Here is a 23,047-nt window from a genome sequence, read left to right on the forward strand (position 1 = left end):
CAGCCTGTCTGCATTGCACAGAAGACTTCAAATTTGATTGCACAATTACTCCCAGATCTTTCATTTTCTACCACCCTAAGTATAGTACCACACAATTGGTTATTTTCTCTGGGGTTATTTCTACCCATACAGTATTTTGCATTTGTCAATGTTAAACTTCAGTTGCCACTTCTCAGCCCAAATTTTCTAGATCCTGTTGCAGTAGCACACTGCCGTTACTGTCATTAACAACCCTGCCAAACTTTGTATCATCTGCAAACTGCAACATTAACCCAGATATACCTCTATCAGTATCATTGATAAATATGCAAAACAACAATGGGCCCAACGCCAAACCCTGGTGGACTCCACTAATAGCATTAGTCCACGAAGATCAGCATCCATTGATTACTACTCTCTGTCTTCTTCCACTCAACCACCCTTTTATCCATTGTAGCAGCTTACCCTTAATACCATACTGCTCCAATTTGTACAGTCGTCTTCCATGCACAACAGTGTTAAAAGCTTTCCTGAAATCTAAGTATATGATATAAATATTATTTTTTACATCCAGTTCCTTTGTAACCACATCATAGTATCCAATCAAATTTTTAAAATCCACTCACAAACTGTGATTGGATACTACACACCAGGGCCTATTTTCGGACAGTAAGCAACCGTACGGCATACTGGCACCTTTATTCACAGTGACGCGTGACATTCGGATGCAGTGCACTTCGAAATTTGTAATAACCCCGGGGGCTCACATCTGGTGAGTATGGGCTTGGCACACCCAGGGTCCTGAGCTGGATATCATCATTCTTCTCTTTCTTGGTGATTCCCTTCTACTTTTGACTCTCTCTCTCTCTCTCTCTCTCTCTCTCTCTCTCTCTCTCTCTGTCTCAGGGTTACTCGGGAACTTTTTTTTTTTTTTTTTTTCCTGGTGCAGCATAAACCTCAGGCTTCCTTGCATCATATGGATAATAATAATAATAATAATAATAATATTCCGTAAATTTTTTTCACATGTTTGCCTACTATACAAATAAGTTTAAAGTTTTTTAACTAAATTTGATTTTTTACTCTCTATTGTTAACATATTTTCCATATAAAACTGTATAACCATTTTTATAATTCTAAATTGCTCAGTCGGACCTCTGTTTAATTATTTTGATTTAAAATAGTTTCTGTTGAGCGAGAAAATTTTCATATAGCGAACGGATTAGGAGAGATTAACTCGGCAATTTAGACAATTAGTGCTGCTGCGCATATTAAGAGAGCTAAAGGATTCTACAACTTAGTGGTACGTGGTAAAAACCTATCTGACCACCTGTCCCACATATGGAAAAGTCACTCTGGTCAAGGGTGAGCAGGCAGATCAAGGGGTATTTCCAATGGTCTCTGGTCCACCTTCTACTGCAGTGGTGTCCAACCTTTTCCAGTACACAGGCATATTCAAAAAAAAAGTCAAAGTTAGATTTCTTTAGTGTGTTACATTTTTAATATCTTGTTGCATGTAAAAGTAAAATTGAAAATATTCGAAAATTTTATTAAATACAATGCACAATTACATTTACTGAACAAAACATTTAATGAGAATTTTTTTTATAATTAACAAAATTTAAAATGCTGTTTTAATTCACTTTCCGGATGGGCCGTAGGTTGGACACCTCTGTGAATCAGCTGTAAGCGCCCCGTTCGAGAATTAGAAAAGTGATTTTCTTTTACCCCGACAAATAATCATCTGTTGTTTCACGGAAGTGTGTTATCCACATTTTTTCTTATGGTCACAGTACCTAAATATCCCAATGACACTGACATTTTGGACAGTTTCAAAAAAGAAAAGAAAAAATTCAAATTTAAGAACTAGTAACAATACCGATGACGAGAGAAGGAAAATTAGGACAATGAAGGTATTAATCCTTCTAAACACGAAATGTTGGCATTTGGCGAGAATGAATTAGAAAATTGTCAATCAGGTAAATGAAAGAGATACAATTCGTGGATTTTGGGAATACCTAATTGAAAAGATATTTCGGAAGAATTGAAGCATTTGATGAACGCTCTGAGTACGATACCAAATTCATCGAGTGAATGTGAACAAGGATTTTCACAAATGAATCTCATCGCCAGCCCAACCAGAGCTTTGTTGATGACAAAAACAGTTTCTTCACTACTGTTTCTTAAAATTGTAGGCCCACCGCTGACCCACTTCGATCCAGCAAAATTCGTAGCTGCTTCAGAAATGTCATTCAGCAAGAGACACACAAAGAGAAAGAAAAGAAGTCTGCATAGTGTGTCGGATGAAAACTTGATAAAAATTTGGAATATTCTACAAAAATTTTATTATGAAATTATTTTTACTTGTTATTTTTAGGGTCCATAGTCTAACGAAGGACCCTTATAATGTCACTTGGTTGTCTGTCCGTCTGTCACAGCATTGTATCTCTGGAACCACTCAACCTATTGATTTGAAATTTTGCATGGGTTTGCACATCATGTGGGCCAACATAATGCCATATTGATTGTTGATGACAAAAATTTGTCTGAGATGTGGGGGGACATAAAGTCAACAACATTATTATACTCATTATACACCGTTGGAAAGAGTTCAATGAGTAGGTTTAAAATATGATTTTTAAATATTTTTAAAATTAAAAATGGCGGCACCAGACAGGAAAATTTGAGGAATTTTCGTGTTCCCCCCCCCTCTATTTCCATTGCTAATGGAGCTAAAAATTTAAAAATCACATTAGCTGTGTGTTATTTGATACTTATCAAGGGGAAATTATTCCGATTTAAATCTGTCATTTACTTTTTGTGTTAAAATTAAAAAAGCAATTTTTTATTGCACTTTGATTCTTTGTACTAAGTAACTCTCCTTTTGGTGAAAAAAAGGTTGCTAAATAGTTAGTTAATAATTCTACAAAGGTCATTTATAAATTTTGGGGCGAGAAATATTTTTTAACAGTTTTGAAAGCTGGTGTTGTCCCGGCAAGGAAGTACTCAGAGAGCCAGTGTTGAGGCAGCGGTGGTGGAGAGGTGCCTGCCGGAGTCTTGAACGCCCTCACCTGCCAGTCGCTTCTCCCACCCTCGTCATTCACAACAACTGGAAAGACTCAGACATTTTTGTTAGTTCCTCAGTTTCAAGCCAATCCGGAGTATTAGAAACTTTTTCCAGTTACAATTCGTGACTACGGACACTTCATCCTGAGTGCCCGGCACTCAGTAGTTGGCTGATTTATTTACTTATTTTACTCACATTTTACTTACTTTTTTATATACTTGAATAATAAATTTATGCTTAATATACTAAATATACTAAATTTGTTGTTCTTATTCCAAAAATATTCCTACTAAAGTAACAATATCAGGAACAACGAGTACTTTTCATATCCTTTTAATTTTCAATTTTTCCTGATAGCAAAGAATGAGTACTGACACCACCTATTTTTTTACAAAAAAAGCACTTCTACACACTAAGTGCCACCTGTGAAACAAAGGCACATCAGTTGATTTTGAACCTTTCTTTGTCTGCCAAGCTACTTTCCAACAGCTCATTTGCTTTGCTCATCAGGCAGGTTTTCATTACCTTGTTTTTTTGCAGTTTCCTAGAAGAAAAATGACAAACAAAAGAATCAAACAAATCAACCTTAAATTTTTAACAAAACTAAAGAAAACACAAACTGAAAGTTATGAGTTATGTAATAGGGAAGTTATGTTTATGGAGAAGATACTATGTCAAGAGTTCTCATGTTTGGATGGCATAAAAAATTTTTAGAAGGAAAAGAGAATGTGGAAGACTGAATGATCAGGCCATCTGATATCCATCAAAACTGATGAAAATGTGGACGTAGTAAGGATGTTGATTAGAAGTGATATTCTTCAGCCATTAGAATGGTTGCATCCAAACTCAATGGACAGACAAAATTTTAACTGAAAATTTAGATGAGAAACAATTTTACCAAGATGGTGCCAAAAATTTTAAATGAAGATCAGAATGAGAAAACTCCAAGTTTGTCAATGTTTTAAAAAAAAAAAATTGGCATTAGCGGAGGCATACAATGCAAGAAAGCAAGCTTATACAGCATCAGCAAAAAAAAAAAAAAAAAAAAAGCCCTTCCCATTTCACCCATCCATTCACTCCAAACATTTGTCTAGTTCAGCTTGGAATTTATTTAAGCTGTCCACTTCCACAACAGCAGATGGAAGTTTGTTCCAGCAATCAACCATCCACTGGCTAAAAGCACATTTCCAAACATCTGTTGTATAACTATCTTTCCTTAATTTGAATTTATGCCCCCTCAGGTGCAGAATGTGAGCAAGAGGAAGAATCCCATCAGCATTGAGCTTGCTCAAACCATTCAAGGCCTCAATCAGATCACCTCGCAGGTGCCTAGTCTCCAGACGTTGTAATTTGCAGACCTTAAGCCTTTCTTGGTAACGGTAACCCTTTGTTTCACTCACTAATCTTGTTACCGTTCTCTGTACTCTGTACCTGGAGGCCTCTTTCCTAAAATGAGGCCTCCAGACCTGGATAATAACATTAATACCATTAATGTTATTATCCAGTGAAGACCAGTGTCCATTGATTACCACTCTCTGTCTTCTCCCACTTTATCCAGTGCTGCAACTTGCCCTTAATATCATACTGCTCCAACTTGTAGTCTTCCATGTGCAACAGTATCAAAAACTTTTCTAAAATCCAAGTATATGATATCAAAATTATTTTTTGCATCTGGTTCCTTTGTGACCACATCATCGTATCCGATCAAATTGGTCAGACAAGACTTCCCCATAATAAACCTATGCTGTCTGAACTATAACTACAGTCTTGTCTAGATGATTCTGCAGTGCTTCTTTAACCAGTGACTCCATTATTTACCCCTTGACGTGGGCACCTGTACATAGTGAGGGGACCTCCCATGATGCTGCTGGACTTCCAGATTAGCATCACTGGGATTTAACGCCCATACCTTGGTTCCAGGGTTACATCGTTGGAATCCAACTTGTGCAGCCGTGTGCCGTGACCCATGGAAACTCGGAAAGGGGGATCCTGGTGGTTGAGGGTCCCAGCCTTAATACACCACTTTGGCCCCTGCTTCGACAAGATGGGTGATCCCGGGCTGACCCGACTGTAATCAATCGGTGGGTGGTTCTTGCTGCTAGGGCCAACTGCGTTCCAATAAGTCTCCCTCCCTTTGGTCCTGGGACGGGATCAAGGCTTTTTGGAAACGTGGGTATGGTGCTCCTAAGCGACTTGGTGTCCAATTAGTGTACGCAGTACCTGCTAGTTCACAAGTGGGTGTCCCCTCGTAGGGCTCTGTGGTGGGTGAGGTACTTAGGGCATCAGAAATTTTTATCTTACTCCTATGAGTAATATAAATCCTACTTCTTCTGGGGCCCCAACAAGGCCCTACCTAATCAATCATCAGATAATAATGACACCAATTCTGTTAAAAGAGCCAGAACGGAGGAGAAAACATCTCTGACACCTCTTTTCCTCATTCTCCATTCCACCGGAGAGTAGTTAGTTGGGAAAACGTCACCCTTCTTTATCTAGAAGGGATGTCAGGATCACCTAAATCCGTAAAACGACTGCATTCTGGAGATATTTTACTTAAAGCATCAAATACAGTGCATGCTGAAAAAATTTTGAAAGCCACATCTATTGGAGGAATATCCATCATCGTAACCCCTCACAAAACCCTGAACTTGTCACAAGGTATCATATCAGAGTGGGATCTTCTTCACGTTTCTGATCTGCTCTGAATTAAAAGAACAAGGAGTGACAGCTGTCATGCGAATATCCATGCGAAAAGATGGGAATCTTGTCCCTACCCGAGTTCTCATCCTAGCATTTAACACCCCTCGGCCTCCAAGTTCCATCAAGGCAGGGTACTAAACTGCCCAGTGAGGATTTACATTCCAAACCCACTGAGGTGTTTTAAATGTCAAAAGTACGGCCACTCACAAACAGCTTGTCGTAGTAACCCTGCATGTGCTCGATGTGGTGCTAATGATCACAAGAGCAAGGAATGTCTAGCTCCTAAGCCTAATTGTCCTAACTGCCAAGGAGAGCACCCTGCATACTCTTGAGCCTGCCAGCGGTGGAAAGATGAAAAGGAGATTCAAAAATTAAAAATGGAGCTGAACATCTCCTACCCAGAGGCCAGAAAACACATCCAACTAATAAATAGCAGGAAGCCTTCATACTCCCAGAAAGTTTCTGGTAAGAGTACCATCAGGACCCAAACTGATATGACTGTCCCCCAAGGGACTCTTCCACTCCCATTGCCCACTGTTGAGTTCTCTAAAGCCCAAAAATCGCAGTCAGCTGCCACTCCAATATTGGTACCTCCCAGTGCTCCAGCATTACCAACAGTGAGCACTAAAATAACATCACAGAAAAGTGAACTGTCCACTTTGGGGCAAGAAATAATGGATGTCGAAACCAAGGAGGTATATGATGAGTTAGTCTTGGAACTCTTTGCGGAGGAAGAATGTACACGGGACGGTGTCCATATTTCCCCAGGAAAGATAAATCCAAGACTGACAAAATTAAGCCCTCAGCACCTCAGAAGCCGCCTGATGGCCCCATCAAGCCCAAATAATGGCTAAATTCCTACAGTGGAATTGCCGTGGATTCCGGCAAAATACTGCTGACATCAAGGCACTCCTGCAAAAGCATAAACCAGCTTGCTTTTGCATACAGGAGACTTATTTAAAGGCAAATGATGACCCCGCCATGCATAACATTACCATCATTCATAAGGATAGAATTGTGGATGGTCCTACTCATGGAGGAGTCGCAATCCTCATCGGCAACCAGATTCCATTTCAGCCTTTGTAGCTTACAACTAGCATTAAGGCTGTAGCAATTTGCTCTACAGTGGGGTTCTTATTAACTTGCTCTATTTATTTTACACCTGGGATTGACATCCCCCCCCCCCCAGAAAGACCTTGATGATCTTATTGCCTTTCCCTTGTTTAATCCTTGGGGATTTCATTGGACATCCCCAAGACTTTGTGGTGTAGTGCTAATATCAATGGAAGGGGATGAGTTATAGAGCATATGCTCACTGACAATGACCTCTCCCTTCTAAATGTGGGAACAAATACCTTCCACATGCCTACCCGTACATTCTCTGCCATTGATCTTTCTATCTGCTCCCCTTCTCTCCTTCCTTCACTTACTTGGGAGGTGGAAGAAAACCCACATGGAAGCGACCACTTCCCCGTGATAGCCACCCTAACAGTGGTAGACTGTGTCTGCCATTTAGTTTACCACGGTGGAAGATTGATCAGGCTGACTTTAATGCCTTGCAACATCTGGCGAATCTTGACATCGCTACAGTCAGTCTGAAGCCCATCAATGATCAGTCATGTATGTTACAGAAACAATTGTCCAAGAAGCTGCAATTGCAATCCCAAAAACATCCATCCGGTTTCCGCCTTTTCCCAAACCTTGGTGGAATTCAGAATGCACAGCAGCGAAAAAAGCACAAAATAAAGCTTGGGGAAATTTCCGCCGATATCCCACAACTGAAAGTTTAATATCATTTAAACGTGCACATTCATAAAGCATGCTATGTCTGACGCCAGAGCCAAAGGAAATCTTGGATCCGTTTTTCATTATTCATAACTCAGGCAGCTAGCTCAAAAGTAATCTGGGATAAGATCCAGAAAATGAAGGGGTAATATCCACCAAGCACTTCAGTGATCCTCGAGGACAATGGATGTCCAATTGCAGATTGAACTAGTTGCAAACACTCTAGGGAAAACGTTTGCAAAAACCTCTGCAATAACATCATTCCCTCCACAGTTTTTGGCCCTGAAAGAGAAATATGAGAAATATCCATTGAAATTCTCTTCAAAAGGGAATAAACCATATAACAAGCCCTTTACACGGGGAGAGTTAAATTCAGCACTATTTCTCATGCATGCAAGTTCTGTTGGGTCAGATGACATCCACTACGAAATGATAAAACACCTCTCACAACCATCTAAGGATCACCTTTTAATTTTATTTAATAGAATTTTTCTTAATAAACAATTTCCGGATTCCTGGCGAAAGCAATCATTCTTGCCTTCCCTAAACCAGGAAATGATTCTAGAAATCCAAATAACTACTGTCCTATTGCTCTGACAAGTTGTTTGTGCAAGGTCCTGGAAAGAATGGTTAATTCTCACCTTAAATGGTATTTAGAAACAAATGGTCTGCTTTCCAGAACACAGTGCAGCTTCTGAAGAGACCCACTTTGGATCATTTAATCTGACTTGAAACTTACATTCGTGATGTTTTTATTAAATCCAAGCATCTGGTAGCAGTTTTTTTTATATTGAAGAAGCGTACAACACAGCCTGGTGATTTGGCTTATCAAAAGACCTCTGTAACTTTGGTCTTAGGGGTAACTTACCTCTCTTTATTAAAAACTTTCTCTCAAATCTCCAATTGCAAGTCCTTTTAGGATCCACACTCTCTAGAGTATTTTGTCTAGAGTATTTTGTCAAGTCCCACAAGGATGGTCAATAGCACAAGTCAGCTGGGCATGATCATGTATCATGAGTCTGGTGTCGGTAAAGCAGAATTATGTACATGTGATGATCATTTTTATTTTAATAAATTTATTTTAACCAGTTAGTCGGTCGTCACAAGAAACTTTGATGATATAATGCGACCCGACACACAAGACCTGTTTTATAATTATTGTGATTTATTGAGCGTGTTACTGGCTCTAGTATCGATGAGGTATAACCCTCATCCGATCCTGTCCAGGATCCAGCAGATTCTTTTTTCTCTCCTGGAATTAGAATTTGATATTCGTTTTTGCTGGATCCCAAGCCACATTGAGGTCCAGGGAAATGAATTAGCTGATACCGCTGCCAAATCAGCCACTTCCCTGGATAATCATTTCCTGTTAGTCCCCTATACAGACTACAGGCAAACAATACGCTCTAAATTACATTCCCAGTGGCAAGATTTTTGGCACAGACAAGCTATAAATAAATTACATCACATTTAAGCTTGTAATCGCACAATGGCAGTCCAGTCTACACAGGGTTCGAAGAGAGGAAGTTGTTCTTGCTCGGCTCCGCATAGGTCATAGTCATCTAACACATTCCTATTTGCTGAGGGCGGATGACCCACCTATGTGTGAGATGTGTAACGTATTTTAACCATCGGTCATCTTTTTATAGAATGCCCTGTTTTTATACAAGCACGACGCTTGTGTTTTACCACATTTAATAATCTGACTGAACCATTTACACTCAGTCAGATTATAGGTGACAGAGACAACGTCTGACTTTTTAACTTTTTACACTATTAAATTATATACAAAGATCTAAGTTTTATACTTTGTTTTATACCTTTTTTACATAATAGTTAATTGCTTGATGTGGTAGCCTAGCCTATCAAAATGTTTAGTAGACAGTTAAATTTGACTTGGCGCATTATGGCCTTTGCTGCCAATTAGCCATTAAAAACCAAATCAATAAAACTCCATTATTTTCCCCAAAAAAGAAGTTAAACTGACAGGTCTGTAATTACTCGTGTCACCTTTCTATCCCTTTTGTGAATTAGGGATACTTTTGCACATCTCCATTCTGTGAGGATCTCCCCTGAGTCCAAGGATGCCCTCATAATCATGGCTAAGAGTTAGCTGACTTCCTTTGCTGCCTGGTTTAATAGAACTCGATAGATCCCATCCACCACATGTGCCTTCCTTATGTTTAACTTCAACAATTTCCCTCCACTTCCATCCATTTAGGCCTAAACCTAGAACAGTATTTCTTAGTTAGCATGAAAAGTCTAGTAGCTTCCAAGATTAATTCCTTGAATGCTTCCCATTTAGAATTTGCATTTGTAACGTCATCAGTTGGTTCCACTGTATAGAATTTAAAAACTGTCTGAGACCACCGTAGTCACCTTTATGAAAACAAAAACGCTTCCCTTTACCCTTGATGGTAGTTACATCTTTGAGTAAATCTCACATCAGTACATTGTGATCACTGCCACCTAGTGGTTCCTTTATCTGCAGATTCTTAATGCATGAATAATCACTCCTGATAATCAGATAAAGAGTATTACTCCCTCTAGTTGCCTCTCTAATATTCTGCTGTAGAAAATAGTCATCCAAGAAATCTGTAAAAGTCTTGCTAGTGTGTGATTGAACAACCCACAAATTCCAATCAACATCTGGAAAGTTAAATTCCCCCATTATAACACATTCTAATTTACTGATCCACTGTTTCTCTGTATAGGTGTTTGGTATACTCATCAGAGTCATTAGGCCTATAACACACTCCTACTCTCAATTTTGCTTTCCCAGTGCTTATGTTATACCAAACTGACTCAACACTGCACTGTTCACCCATGTCAACTTGATGCACTTCCTTAGATTTTATGTTTCTTAACTAACAGCATGATCCTTCCTCCCTTTCTATCTTGTCTGTCCTTTCTCTACACTCCAAATTCCAATTCTACCTTCCTTATATCTGAGTGGCACCACTTCTCTGATATCCAAACAATATCTGACTTTGTTGTCTTGACCAGCACCTCAAATTCATCAAATTTATATACTATACTCCTAGCATTGGTGTACATGCAAGTATACATACACATATTCTTCCTCTTAGTTACCCTAATGCAACCCAAGTATTTACTTGTTCTGTGAAATCCCTGGCATCTCGCTTTCCAGGCTGCTGCGCATTCCAATAGAAGCAGCGCAAGAATCACTTTCAACTCTGCCCATGGATAATATTAATCTATTAGGCTGTGAAACCCTCCAAGCTAGCAGTTTTCCAACCCACATAATGCTTCCTCGATAATATTGGCAAATATTCTTGCACTCTTTCTATTTAAATGTACCTCATCCCAGTAGAAACAATCTCTCCTGTTAATAAGCACAGCCACGTGCTGAGAAAAATTCTGCCCCGTGAGCCTTGCACAATCTCTCCAGGGCTGAATTGATTGACAAGGCTCTCGTCATATACTCATTGCTTTCGTGGCTGGGCAGAATTGTAGACACTTTCTGTTTTAACCCTAACACGTGACTTTTTTTTCAACATTGACCTGTACTTGTTAAGTAAGTCTACAGATCTCCTACTCTTAATGTCATTAGTGCCAACATATATGACAATATCACCTTTTGTGCTCTTAAAAGATATCTGCCCTACAATGCCATCAACTTTTGGCCATGGCAGACGTACCGTAGTCCTATTCCAACTATCCTTTTTGCATAAGATATTTCTGAATGTCTTCAGTCCATTGAAAACATTCAGAAAAAAAAATGACCGAAGATTTTTAAAAGGGCTTACAGAAGATGACTTCCAGAAATGTTGCTGTGCTTGGAATAAATATGGAATAGTGTGTGCAGGTCCAAGGCAGTTATTTTGAAGGGGATAATTTGTAAGGTAAAAAAAATTTCATTATATTTATTTTATTGCAACAGTCATTATTTAATAGCCGTACCTGTATGCTCAAAAAAGGTCATATATTTGTATTAAATAAGTATTGTAACATTGGCTGAAGTGAGCAAATTTTAAATTGCTGTGAACAAGTTATCTAAGTGCTATTTTATAAATACAGTCGATTCCAGTTATTTGGGACACATCATGACTATTGCATTTTGGCCCAATTATCCGAAGTTTCACATAATAAAAGTTAAAAATATAATGGACCCCCTCTTTACAATTGGTTCACTGTATAATCAAATCATGATACGATGGAGTCACCACAGAAAAGTACTGTTCACTATACGATGTGTAGTAAGTGCCGGTCATTGTGATCACATATGTGAATTGAATTTTAATTCTATTATGCCGGTCATTGTGATCACATATGTGAATTGAATTTTAATTCTATTAAACAGCAATTCTAATTAGAGAAAATAGGAGGAATATTATCCACAGGCCATAAAATTAACGATATATTAAGCACATATTTACCATTTATTACCTTACCAATTAAAAAATTAAATACGTAAAAATCGGAAGAATATATGTGATAATCGCAATAATTAATACGTACTGTAATTTGTACATACTAACTAGTTGGCATTTGTGGGTGGGTGTTAAAATTTAAAACAGTAAAAAGATAAGCAATCAATAAAAAAGCACATGCCACACACAATTTCAAGTAACACGATACGCGCAAGTGAGAACGGAGTAACAAGTTACAAAGCTTTAAAAATAGGAATGAAGAGAAGATTCTGAAAATTAATTTTTTTATATGATTGAAAATTTCACGGAAGTGTAAACACATTTCGCCACAATAACCCACAGAATTCCAGCTGTCGGTATTATCGCAAATTCAATAAGATCGAGTTTACTATCCTTTTATGATAGATTGCACTAACAGAAAAATCCAATAAACAGGTGACTGCTAATTGTTTTTATTGTTTTATGGTTGTGGCCTCCATAAATCTGACCAAACCACATGGTACATTCGGAGACAATCATAGGGTAATCTCCAGTGTTGCAGTATCCTGCCCCGATTAAACGGCATGTTGTCCTAATCAAGTGAAGTAAACACTACATTGGATATTTTCTTGATTGGGTTCTGTTTTTTAAGATTTGCCCTGATTAACCGGTGGCCCAAATAACCCGAATTCACTGTAATATTAAAATATTACTATAATATTAAAAATAATGGTAGGCATTATTTTAAAGAAAATTTTATAAATTTTAAATTTGCAGGCATTAGTACTAAGGTCAGCAATGCTGAGGAATCAGATACATGTAAAGGTATGGACTTTTTTGTTATTATTAATTATTTACATCTTGCTCTTGCTTTCACCATTTTCGAACTTCCTAGCTTTCATACCAACAGAAATTATGAATTTAAAATTATTTTTTTTTTTTAAATTAATTATTTTTTAAAAAAATAAATAAAATAAAATTTTGAAATTTTAATTTGGATAACAATATAATATGATTTGTTTATTTTACTCAGATGCATTTTTAAACATTAATATTATCATTCTGAAAGAAATATAAATAGCAAAATCTAATAACAAGAATGCTAGAGTAATAAATATGTAAAATAACATTTTGTTGTCCTTTTACTGAACTATAGAAAGTGGAACTATTCATATATTATTTATGCTTGTTTAAATAAATCTCTATACTATGTAATTTCACAAACATCCACACACACACACACACCCCTACTTGGGATGTAAATATGGGTATACCCTGATTTATTGAGGATGCATTCCTGAAAAGTGCAGTATTAATAAAGCGCGATAAGGGAAAATATGTGTAGAGAATATCCTCAGAACCATACACATCAGAAAAACTCCTCGTAAAGATACCCCTTTGGGTTTTCTGGTGCAGCTTGATCCACAATTCTGGTGTTTCTTCATCATTAAGTTTGCCATTACTGCCAAGTAGAGCAGCCTTGTCCAACAGCCTTTGTTCTATCTCTGATTCATTGACTATAAAATTTATGTTAAAAGAGCCTGAGTCTGTACATTTTACAGACTCTGTTGTATATTTTTAATACATTGCTTGTAAACCATTTCTTCCCATACCAGTGGAGGTGGAAATACCTTGTTAGACCAGTGCAAAAAGTCTGTACTCCATCACTCATGCAAATCACAAGCCAGTTTCTAACTTCTCAACCCTACTGAAGTTGTGTGAAAAATATTGCTAACAATCCTCACCAGACAGCTTTTGTTTTGGTGGTTGTTGTGATTTATTTAGTGCATTAGCATCTGAGGTCATGTTGCACCGAATGTATTGTCCATTCAAGTTTGTATGTTGTGCAGGCTGGAAAATCCAGAATAACTCAAGGCGGTGGGGAGCTAGTCCTGCTTGAGATTGACTAAATACAGCTCTTATTGAAAAGCTCTGTAAGAATTCTTCCAGTTTTCACTGGGATTCAAACCCAGACCCCTCCAAGTGCCAAAACCTATATAGATATTTTCCAAACAATTTACCCTAGTCATTATGCACTGCAAAATAGTAACCAGCATTCTAGCAGCCACTAATAAGATCCTCACAACATTTGAAAACAGAACTGGCAGTCACCTACTTGGATATTCACGTGGCATTTGATGCTGTAAACATTCCATCTCTTTCTCTCTCTCTCTCTCTCTCTCTCTCTCTCTCTCTCAAAGATGCTTGAGAGCTACTCCTAGATAGGTAGGTGATATCTTGCATCTCTTATACCACATAATTAAACTGCATATGAGTAGATTTCAGTACTCCAGAATGATCATGGTTATGGTTCTACAAGATACCATACTGTTTGGCCTTTCTCTTCACTGTCCTCATTGACCCACTGGTTAGCCTGGGGCTTGAATACATTGGCTGATGACATAAAATCGGTAGATCAATCAAAGCAGGTCGAGATTTCCACCATCACGCAAGAACTTATAACTACTTTCTCATCATTGTCCATATTCTTTAAGCAATTTGGTCTGTCAAATACTGGGCTCCTCCAGGCAGGCACAGCCGTTTTAGAAAGAGGAGATGAAATCAACCAGGAATCACTGTTAAAAATAGTCACCTTTCGTCAGTAAGCCACAGTCTCAGAATGTTAATGACATTGGCCATGAGGTAGTCCACATCTGATGGAAAATCCATTTGAGAAGTCATTGCCTGGATGCAAAGAATAGATTTGATAATGGAGAGTGCCATTGATGCTCAGATCTCAGCTGCATGCACTAGGTGGAAGATCGGAGCAATATGGCCTTAGTTGCTAATGCTCCTAAAAACCAAATAACAACAACTAGGTGGGAGGGGAGAGAATTGTTTTTAAAGTACCTACTATCATCCTCAAACTTTCATTTTAATGCTGTGCCGTCTTGAGCCTGCCTTCACCTGTCTGACTTAATTTTTACGTAGCAGGTGCTATTGTACATTTAGGTTCTGGATGTTGGCCTCAAGAAGTTGGGTCTGCATTGAATGTACAAACAAAGGATACTGCATAATCATCAGTCAAGACCATGACACCTCGAATTTGTTGGTAGATCCGTACGCTAAAACAGTCTGCATATAGGTAGATCTGATTAATACTGATCCTGGGATCCAGGTTTGACTAGATGGTTCTCTCATGCCTGATAAATTCAGCTCCAGTTAGTATGGATTGCACTGGTAAAGGACTTTCAGCAGTGACAGTTGTCATTTAACTTCTTCTTTTTTTCTTGTATTATTTTATTGTATTCTCTCATATTTGTTTAAATAGAAATAATTTTAAATGCATTTACCACAAGGGTTTGGTTCTGGGTCTGTTGTTGTCAATATTTGTTAATTTTATTGAGGAAGGCATATTGGAGATAACGTCTAATTTTGCAGATGATACAAAGGTTGGAATGGTGGTTAATGACAGTAACCAGGGTATGCCACTACAACAAGATCTAGAAGAGTTAGACAGATGGGCTGAGAAGTGCTAATTGAAGCTTAACATTGACAAATGCAAGGTACTGCATTTGTAGTGCCATGGTAAATATATTTGGTAGGATATAGGTAGCAGTAATCCAAAAATAACATACCAACTGTGTGGTATCACACTCAGGATAGGGGAGAATGGAAAGGATCTGGGTTAATTGTGCAGCCAGATATGATGTTCTCTGAACAGTACAGACTAGCTGCCAGGACAGCTCATGGGGTTTTGTCAATGATACTAAGGAATTTTATCAGCAGGGATAAGGAGGTGATCAACTTCATTAACATGTTTATCATAAAGCACAGTGGATTTATGGATGAGAGAATTCTGTATAAAAATTAGATTTTGAGATATCAGAGAGATTAGTCATATAAATGGTTGACATCTATATTTTATTACAACTGAGTTATGGACCTTTGGATACTAAATCATTACTGACTACTCGTTTTTCATGAGTATAAAAGATTTGGAAAATTTGTAGCCAACATAACCATTGTATAAAGCAATGGTTAGCCACACCTTGAGTACTGTATACAGGTCTGGATGCCTCATTTTAAGAAGGATGTGATCTGTTGAAATGGTGTGGAGAAGGGCAGTGAGATTAGTGAGGGAACGAAAGGGTACTCTTATGAAGAAAAGTTTCAGTTCTCCAAATGACAGCATCTGGAAAGTGGGCACCAGCAAGGGACTTCTGATTGGGATATTTAAGGCTTTGAATGGATTGAGTAAGCTAAACAATGATGGCATCTTTCCTCTTGCCTCAGTCAACACACATGAGAGGGCATAAATTTAAAGTGAGAAAGGATGGTTGCTAGATAGGTGTGCAGCAATTTAGTTTTGGCCAGCAGGTAGTCAATTGTTGGAGCAGCCTTCTGTCTCGTACTGTGGAAGTAAGTGGTTTGAATAAATTTAAGGTGGAACTAGACATTATTAAAGGAGTTGAACAGTGATATGGAAAATGTGTGGTTTTTTTCTTTTTCTTTTTTTTTTTTTTTTTTTAAATGATGATTCTGTATGCTTGCTTTCTTGCATCATTTGCCACCACTAATAGAATCAATATTTTTTCCCTACACAATTTTAACCTTTTTTACATAGGTTTCCGCTTTAAGTGTCCAGTGCCTTGTATCAAATAGACTTCCTTTTAGTCATTTGGATTGCACCTTTTGGTACTTACTATTGTTTCAACCATATCACCTTGAAAAGAGACTTTCACATCTGAACTGTTTGTTGTTACATATTACGTAAAATGGTAATCTGCTATTTTCACCTTCTTTGAGCTTCTACTTCATATGCAGTTCATTCAGCAACTTCTGACCAAATTAATGTTCAGTTTTGTGTTATGAATATATTTCTACATAAGTGGGCCAGATAGGCTTTAAATGTTTATAAACACAAGTTATTCCATAGTTTTTGAAGTTTCCATTGTGCATGTGTTGTAATGTTATGCTATATTTAATGTAAACATTAAGTTATATAATGTTAATTGAGACTTCATTTAATACTAGACACAGCATTTTTCTTAATATTTCTGGGGAATTGCATGCAGTAGCTATCCTATTCATGTGGGTTAGCCTATGGGGGTGTAGTTTCCTGGGCTCCTTGTATTTGGGTGGGAAGTGTTTACCAAATTTTCAAAGCTACAGTATATAAGATTTCTCTTTTAAATTAATCTTTGGAATATAATTTTTTCATGTTAAATCATGTTTCATTGTTTCATCTTGTGAAAAAACAAAAGGAACAAATTATGAAATTGGATAATAATAAAAATTGGATTTCTTCAAGTTGTCTGTACATATTCATTATACCAAAAGGAAAGCTTTTATTTTACTTCATTAACATGTTCATCATAAAGCACAGTGGATTTGTGGACTAGAGAATTCTGTATAAAAATTAGATTTTTGAGATCTGCGAGAGATTAGTCATATTAATGTTTGACCTCTGTATTTTATTACAACTGAGTTATGGACCTTTGGATACTAAATCATTACTCATTGCTTCTTTTTCATGAGTATAAAAGATTTGGCAAATTTGTAGCCGACATAAGATTGTAATTTTATTAAAGCAGCATGAAAAGACTTAATACTACTGTAATAAAAGTGGAGAGACAGTCAGTACTCCAGTGTAAATGCCATCATTCACTTTCTTCCCCATAATTTATTCTCAATGCTATGCAAGTGTATTAATGATCACAGCTACTTTAAGTGCTAGTTGGGGGGGATACAAGGACTAATAGATTAACAGTAGCCACTGGCAGAGGTGGAAGTGATTCTTGCACTGCTTCTATTGAAATGAGCAGAAGTCTGAAAAACAAGATGCAGGATATTTCAGAGACTGCTGGTAGTCATTGCGGTACAAGTAAACACATGGGTTGTGTTAGGGTAGCTAAGAATAGAAACAGGTGCATGTATACCTGCGTGTACACCAATGCTAGGAGTTTGGTAAATAAATTTGATGAATTTGAGGTATTGCTCAAAACATCAAAGGCAGATATTGTTGGGATATCAGAGACGTGGTGTCACACAGATATAAGTAATGCGGAACTGGAATTTGGGGAATACAATGTGTATAGAAAGGATAGACAGGACAGGAGGGGAGGAGGGGTTATGCTATTAATTAAGAAACACATAAAGTCCAAGGAAGTGAAGCCAGTCGACATCGATGGACAGGGCAGTGTCGAGTCAGTTTGGTGCGACATAAGCATAGGGAAATCAAAATTGAGAGTAGGAGTGTGCTATAGGCCTAATGACTCTGATGAGTATAATAAGATATTGTACAGGGAAATTGTACAGAGTGGGCCAGTAAATCTGAGAGTCTTATAATGGGGGACTTTAATTTCCCAGATATTGACTGGAATTTGTGGGTTGGTCACTCGCACACTAGCAAGGCTTTTGTGGATTTATTGGATGATTGTTTTCTACATCAGCATGTTCGTGAGGCAACAAGAGGGAGCAATACTCTTGATCTGATTATCAGTAGTGATTCTTCATGCATTAAGAACCTGCAGATAAATGAACCACTAGGTGGCAGTGATCACAGTGTGTTGAAGTGGGATTTACTCAAGGAGGTAACTACCATCAGAGGTAAAGGGAAGGGTTTTTGTTTTCGTAAAGGCGACTATGATGGTCTGAGACAGTATTTAAATTCTATACAGTGGAACCAACTGATGATGTTACCAACAGCAAACTCAAAATGGGAAGCATTCAAGGAACTAATCTTGGAGGCTACCAGGCTTTACATACCAACTAAGAAATATTGTTCAAGGTTTAGGCCTAAATGGTTGTCAGATGAGCTAATGAGACATGTGGCAGAGAAGAAAAATGCATGGGATACATACAAATTAATGGGTGACATGGAAGCCTATGATAGATATAAGTTGGTCTGTAACCAAGTCACAAAGGAGATTAGGCAGGCAAAGGCAGACTATGAAAAATCCTTGGCAAAGGATGCAAAGAAAAACAGAAAAGAGTTTTTTACATACTTGAACTCGAAAAGGAAAGGGATGAATCAGATTGGTCCACTGGATATTGATGGTTCAACAGTTGAGGATCCTGCTCAGGTGGCTAACAATCTAAACGAGTATTTTGCATCTACATTCACGCATGAGGAGTTATTCAGGAAGGAGAATGATGTAGGTAAAGTAAACATTGGCAGTGAGCTGGATGATTTTGTAATAACTGAGAGGAAAGTGGAGGAGAGATTGTTGAGGATAAACATAAAAAAGGCACCTGGGGTGGATGGGATCTATCCAGTTATATTAAAGGAGGCAGCAAAGGAAGTATGCAAACCCCTAGCCATAATTATGAGAGCTTCTTTGGACTCAGGGGAGGTGCCCATAGACTGGAGATGTGCAAATGTAACCCCAATTCACAAAGGAGGATCAAAGGCTGACACAAGTAATTATAGACCTGTTAGTTTAACTTCTGTTCCAGGTAAATTAATGGAGGCACTGGTTAAAGAAGCACTGCAGGATCATCTAGACAAGAATTCAGTTATAGCTCAGACGCAGCATGGTTTTGTTAAGGGCAGGTCTTGCCTGACCAATTTGATTGGATACTATGATGTAGTCACAAAAGAACTGGATGCAGGGAATAACTTTGATATTATATATTTGGATCTTAGAAAGGCTTTTGATACTGTTGCACATGGAAGACTGCTGCACAAATTGGAGCAGTGTGGCATTGGAGGCAAATTGCTGCTATGGATAAGGGGATGGTTGAGTGGCAGAAGACAGAGAGTGGTAATCAATGGACACTGCTCAACGTGGACTAATGTTATTAGTGGAGTTCCTCAAGGTTCAGTGTTGGGTCCGTTGTTGTTTTCGGTGTTTATGAATGATATTGATGATGGGATATCAAGTTTAATGTCCAAGTTTGCAGATGATACAAAGGTTGGCAGGGTCGTTAAGGACAATACTGACGCTATGCTGCTGCAACAGGATCTGGAAAGGTTGAACAGATGGGCTGAGAGGTGGCAAATGAGGTTTAACATCGACAAATGTAAAGTGCTGCATATGGGAAACAGTAACCCCAGAGCAACGTATCAACTCTGCGGTACTACACTGACAGTGGTGGAGAATGAAAAGGACCTGGGGGTAATTGTGCAGGCAGATATGAAGTTCTCTGAGCAGTGCAGACGAGCTGCAAGAGTAGCGCATGGTGTCTTGTCAATGATATACAGGAATTTTTCTAGCAGGGATAAGGAGGTGATTATTCCCTTGTATAAGGCAATGGTAAGGCCACATCTTGAGTACTGTATACAGGTCTGGAGGCCTCATTTCAAGAAGGATGTAGAGCTGCTGGAACGGGTACAGAGAAGGGCAACAAGATTAGTAAATGGAACAAAGGGTTGCTCTTACGAAGAAAGGCTTAAGTTTTGCAAATTACAGAGTCTGGAGACTAGGCACCGGCGAGGTGATCTGATAGAGGTGTATAAGGCTTTGAATGGTTTGAGCATGCTCAATGCCAATGGGATTCTTCATCTTTCTCAGAATAATCACCTCAGAGGGCATAAATTCAAATTGAGGAAGGACGGATGTCGGATAGATGTGCGGAAATTTGCCTTTGGCCAGCGGGTGGTTGGTTGGTGGAACCGACTTCCATCACTTGTTGTTGAAGTTGATAGCCTAAACAAATTTAAAGCTCAACTGGACAGGTATTTCGAACGAACGGAGGGGTGAAATGGGAGTGGGTGTTTTTTTTTTTTTTTTTTTTTTTTTTGGCTGATGCTGAATAAGCTTGCTTTCTTGCATCATATGCCTCTGCTAATGCTAATGCTAAAAAGTGATATGTTAGTGCCTCTGCTTTAAGATCTGCAAAAATCCAAAAAGCAGTTAAGTAAATAATAAAGTAGTTTGCTTTTGTTTTTAGGCATGTTTATTTATATATAAGTTATTTATAAGAATGAATTATTTACGAATAATGTAACAGTATATATTATTAATAAGTAATGGTTTATGGACCAAGGACACTGCCAAAAATTCGGCAGAATGAACCCAACAACCATAATGGGTACATACGTTTGTAGGTAGCAAGGAATAGGTAAAAGGCTATCAGAACTGAAATTGTAACTAGGGAGAACAAGGAAAGGACAGAAGTTAAAAAGAAGTAAATTAGAAGTACTAAATGCTATGTATCCTATGACTTCAAAGGGGAGAATCGTCCCCTTCAACCGAAGGGGACAATTCTCCAACGCATCACAGCCTGAAGGAATGTGCAAGGACCAGTCGCCGAAATCAAAGGAATGCACAGCAAGAAGTAAGGTCTCTGTTTCTGACGTGAAATATATGCAGCACGTGATAGATTTTGAAAAGCCGGTATGTAAGTTGAGGGTTAAAGTTTTAATTATAAGGCTTGTGTGTATTTCATGGCTGACCCGACAAAGGCAGAATGCAAAGAGAAAAGTTAAAATGAACGAATATAACTTACCAAGGTCATGCCTTGGTAAGTTATATGACTATGACTGACGAGTGAGAGAGTCTATACTGCAGTGGAGAATCACGAAAATGTTTCAAATAAGTATTTTTGTTATGCACTAGCAACGCTTTGTGTAAGAAATAGAAAAAGGGTAAGTTAAAGAAATAATAAAATTAAGATTAATAAAATCCAGCTACCCCACGCATTATAGATTTGGAACTGTAGGTTAGAGAAAATAGTTAAAATCAATTCAATTTAATTCAATTAAATCAAATTAAAATTATGAATGTATATTGCAGATAGGTATTAAATACATGAAATAATACATCCCAGGATAGAAAGGAATAAAGCTTACAAAGTAGCAGTAAATAGTCGCTAAACTTTGTTTAGGCAAGAAAAGTGTGTTAAGGTAGAAAAGGTGCATCTCTATATTGCATTCGGTAAACTAATGGCTCACAATAAATAAAGATATAGAATGGTAGGAAAGTGTAAAGAATACAGAAGACGATGAAAATAGGCTTGGGGAAGAACTGAAGGGGACAGTTCTCCAATGCATCACAGCCTAAAGCTGTGATGCATTGGAGAACATTGATGCATTGGATTTATGCAACATGTGAAAGGTTTGCGGACTTTCTGGGATGGGACAGGACGTTGCTAAGGTGGGTGTCTTTGTGTGTGCTCAATGTAAGCAGTGTGAAGAAATTAGGTGCCAACTCAGTGTTATGGGCCTTTATGAGAGCTTGAAGGACAGTGTAGATGCCTTTGAAGGACTTAAATTGGGGTGAATCATCAAGGTTTTAGCTGCCCACATCAATTCCAGACTTGCACTTGATCATCAGGCAGCACAGTGGCAACGTTAAGGGCAGAATGTGCTGATCCCACAGGAGCTAGTTATTGTTGGTGACTATTGTCTGGGAGATGGGGAATATATAATGCAAAAAAGGATAGGTGGAATAGGACCAGGGTATGTCTGTCAGGGACAAAAATATATGACATTGTAGAGCAGATATCATCTTTTAAGGGCACAAAGGGATGACATTGAGGCAATGTTAGGTAAGTTGCAAAACTACTAGCTTGGGGGGATTCACACACTAATTGATTAATGGTAGCTCCAGGCAGAGGTGAAAGTGATTCTTGCTGTTGTTATTGTTGTTATTTGGTTTTTAGGAGCATTAGCAACTAAGGCCATATTGCTCCAGGGATATGCGGTGGTCATTCCCTAACCTTTCCGCATCGTCTGTATTTGGTGGTCACGGGCTCGAACCCCGGTCTAATCAAGAAGCGTGTGTTATGCACTGCTACTGCTCCTGCCCACCTGGCTACAGAGGTGCCGCATTAAGAATCTGCAGATAAAGGAACAACTAGGTGGCAGTGAACACAGTGTACTGATGTGGGAATTACTTAAGAATGTAACTACCATCAGGGGTAAGGGGAAGGGTTTTTGATTTTGTAAAGGTGACTATAGTGGTCTCAGACAGTTTTTAAATTTTGTACAGTGGGATCAACTGATGATGTTACCAATGGTGAATTCTAAATGGGAAGCCTTCAGGGACTTAATCTTGGAGGGTACTAGGCTTTTCATACCAACTAAGAAATACTATTCAAGGTTTAGGCCTAAATGGATATCAGTTGAATTAATGCAGCTTGTGGCAGAGAAGAAAAATGCATGGGATGCATATAAATTATCAGCGGACACAGAAGCCTATGGCAGATATGCTAATCTGTAATCAAGTCACTTAGGCAGGCGAAGGCAAATTTT

At 38.2% G+C, this 23,047-nt stretch overlaps 1 protein-coding gene across 6 annotated transcripts in view; it reads left to right on the plus strand.

Annotated features, from left to right (window-relative positions):
- CSN1b (COP9 signalosome subunit 1b) overlaps positions 1-23,047 on the plus strand; it is a 400,996-nt gene that overhangs the window by 226,148 nt on the left and 151,801 nt on the right. For all 6 annotated transcript variants that reach the window (XR_016547831.1, XM_090387802.1, XM_090387801.1 and 3 more), the window contains exon 13: positions 12,682-12,729. Coding sequence is in view for 5 of the 6 variants with exons in the window: in XM_090387802.1 (XP_090243928.1) it covers positions 12,682-12,729 (48 nt within the window). In the remaining variant the exon portion in view is untranslated. The remainder of the gene's footprint in view (positions 1-12,681; positions 12,730-23,047) is intronic.

Source organism: Mastigoproctus giganteus, chromosome 13 (genome assembly GCF_048544385.1).
Source record: "Mastigoproctus giganteus isolate SK-2022 chromosome 13, ASM4854438v1, whole genome shotgun sequence".
NCBI classification, from domain to species: Eukaryota; Metazoa; Arthropoda; class Arachnida; order Uropygi; family Thelyphonidae; genus Mastigoproctus; species Mastigoproctus giganteus.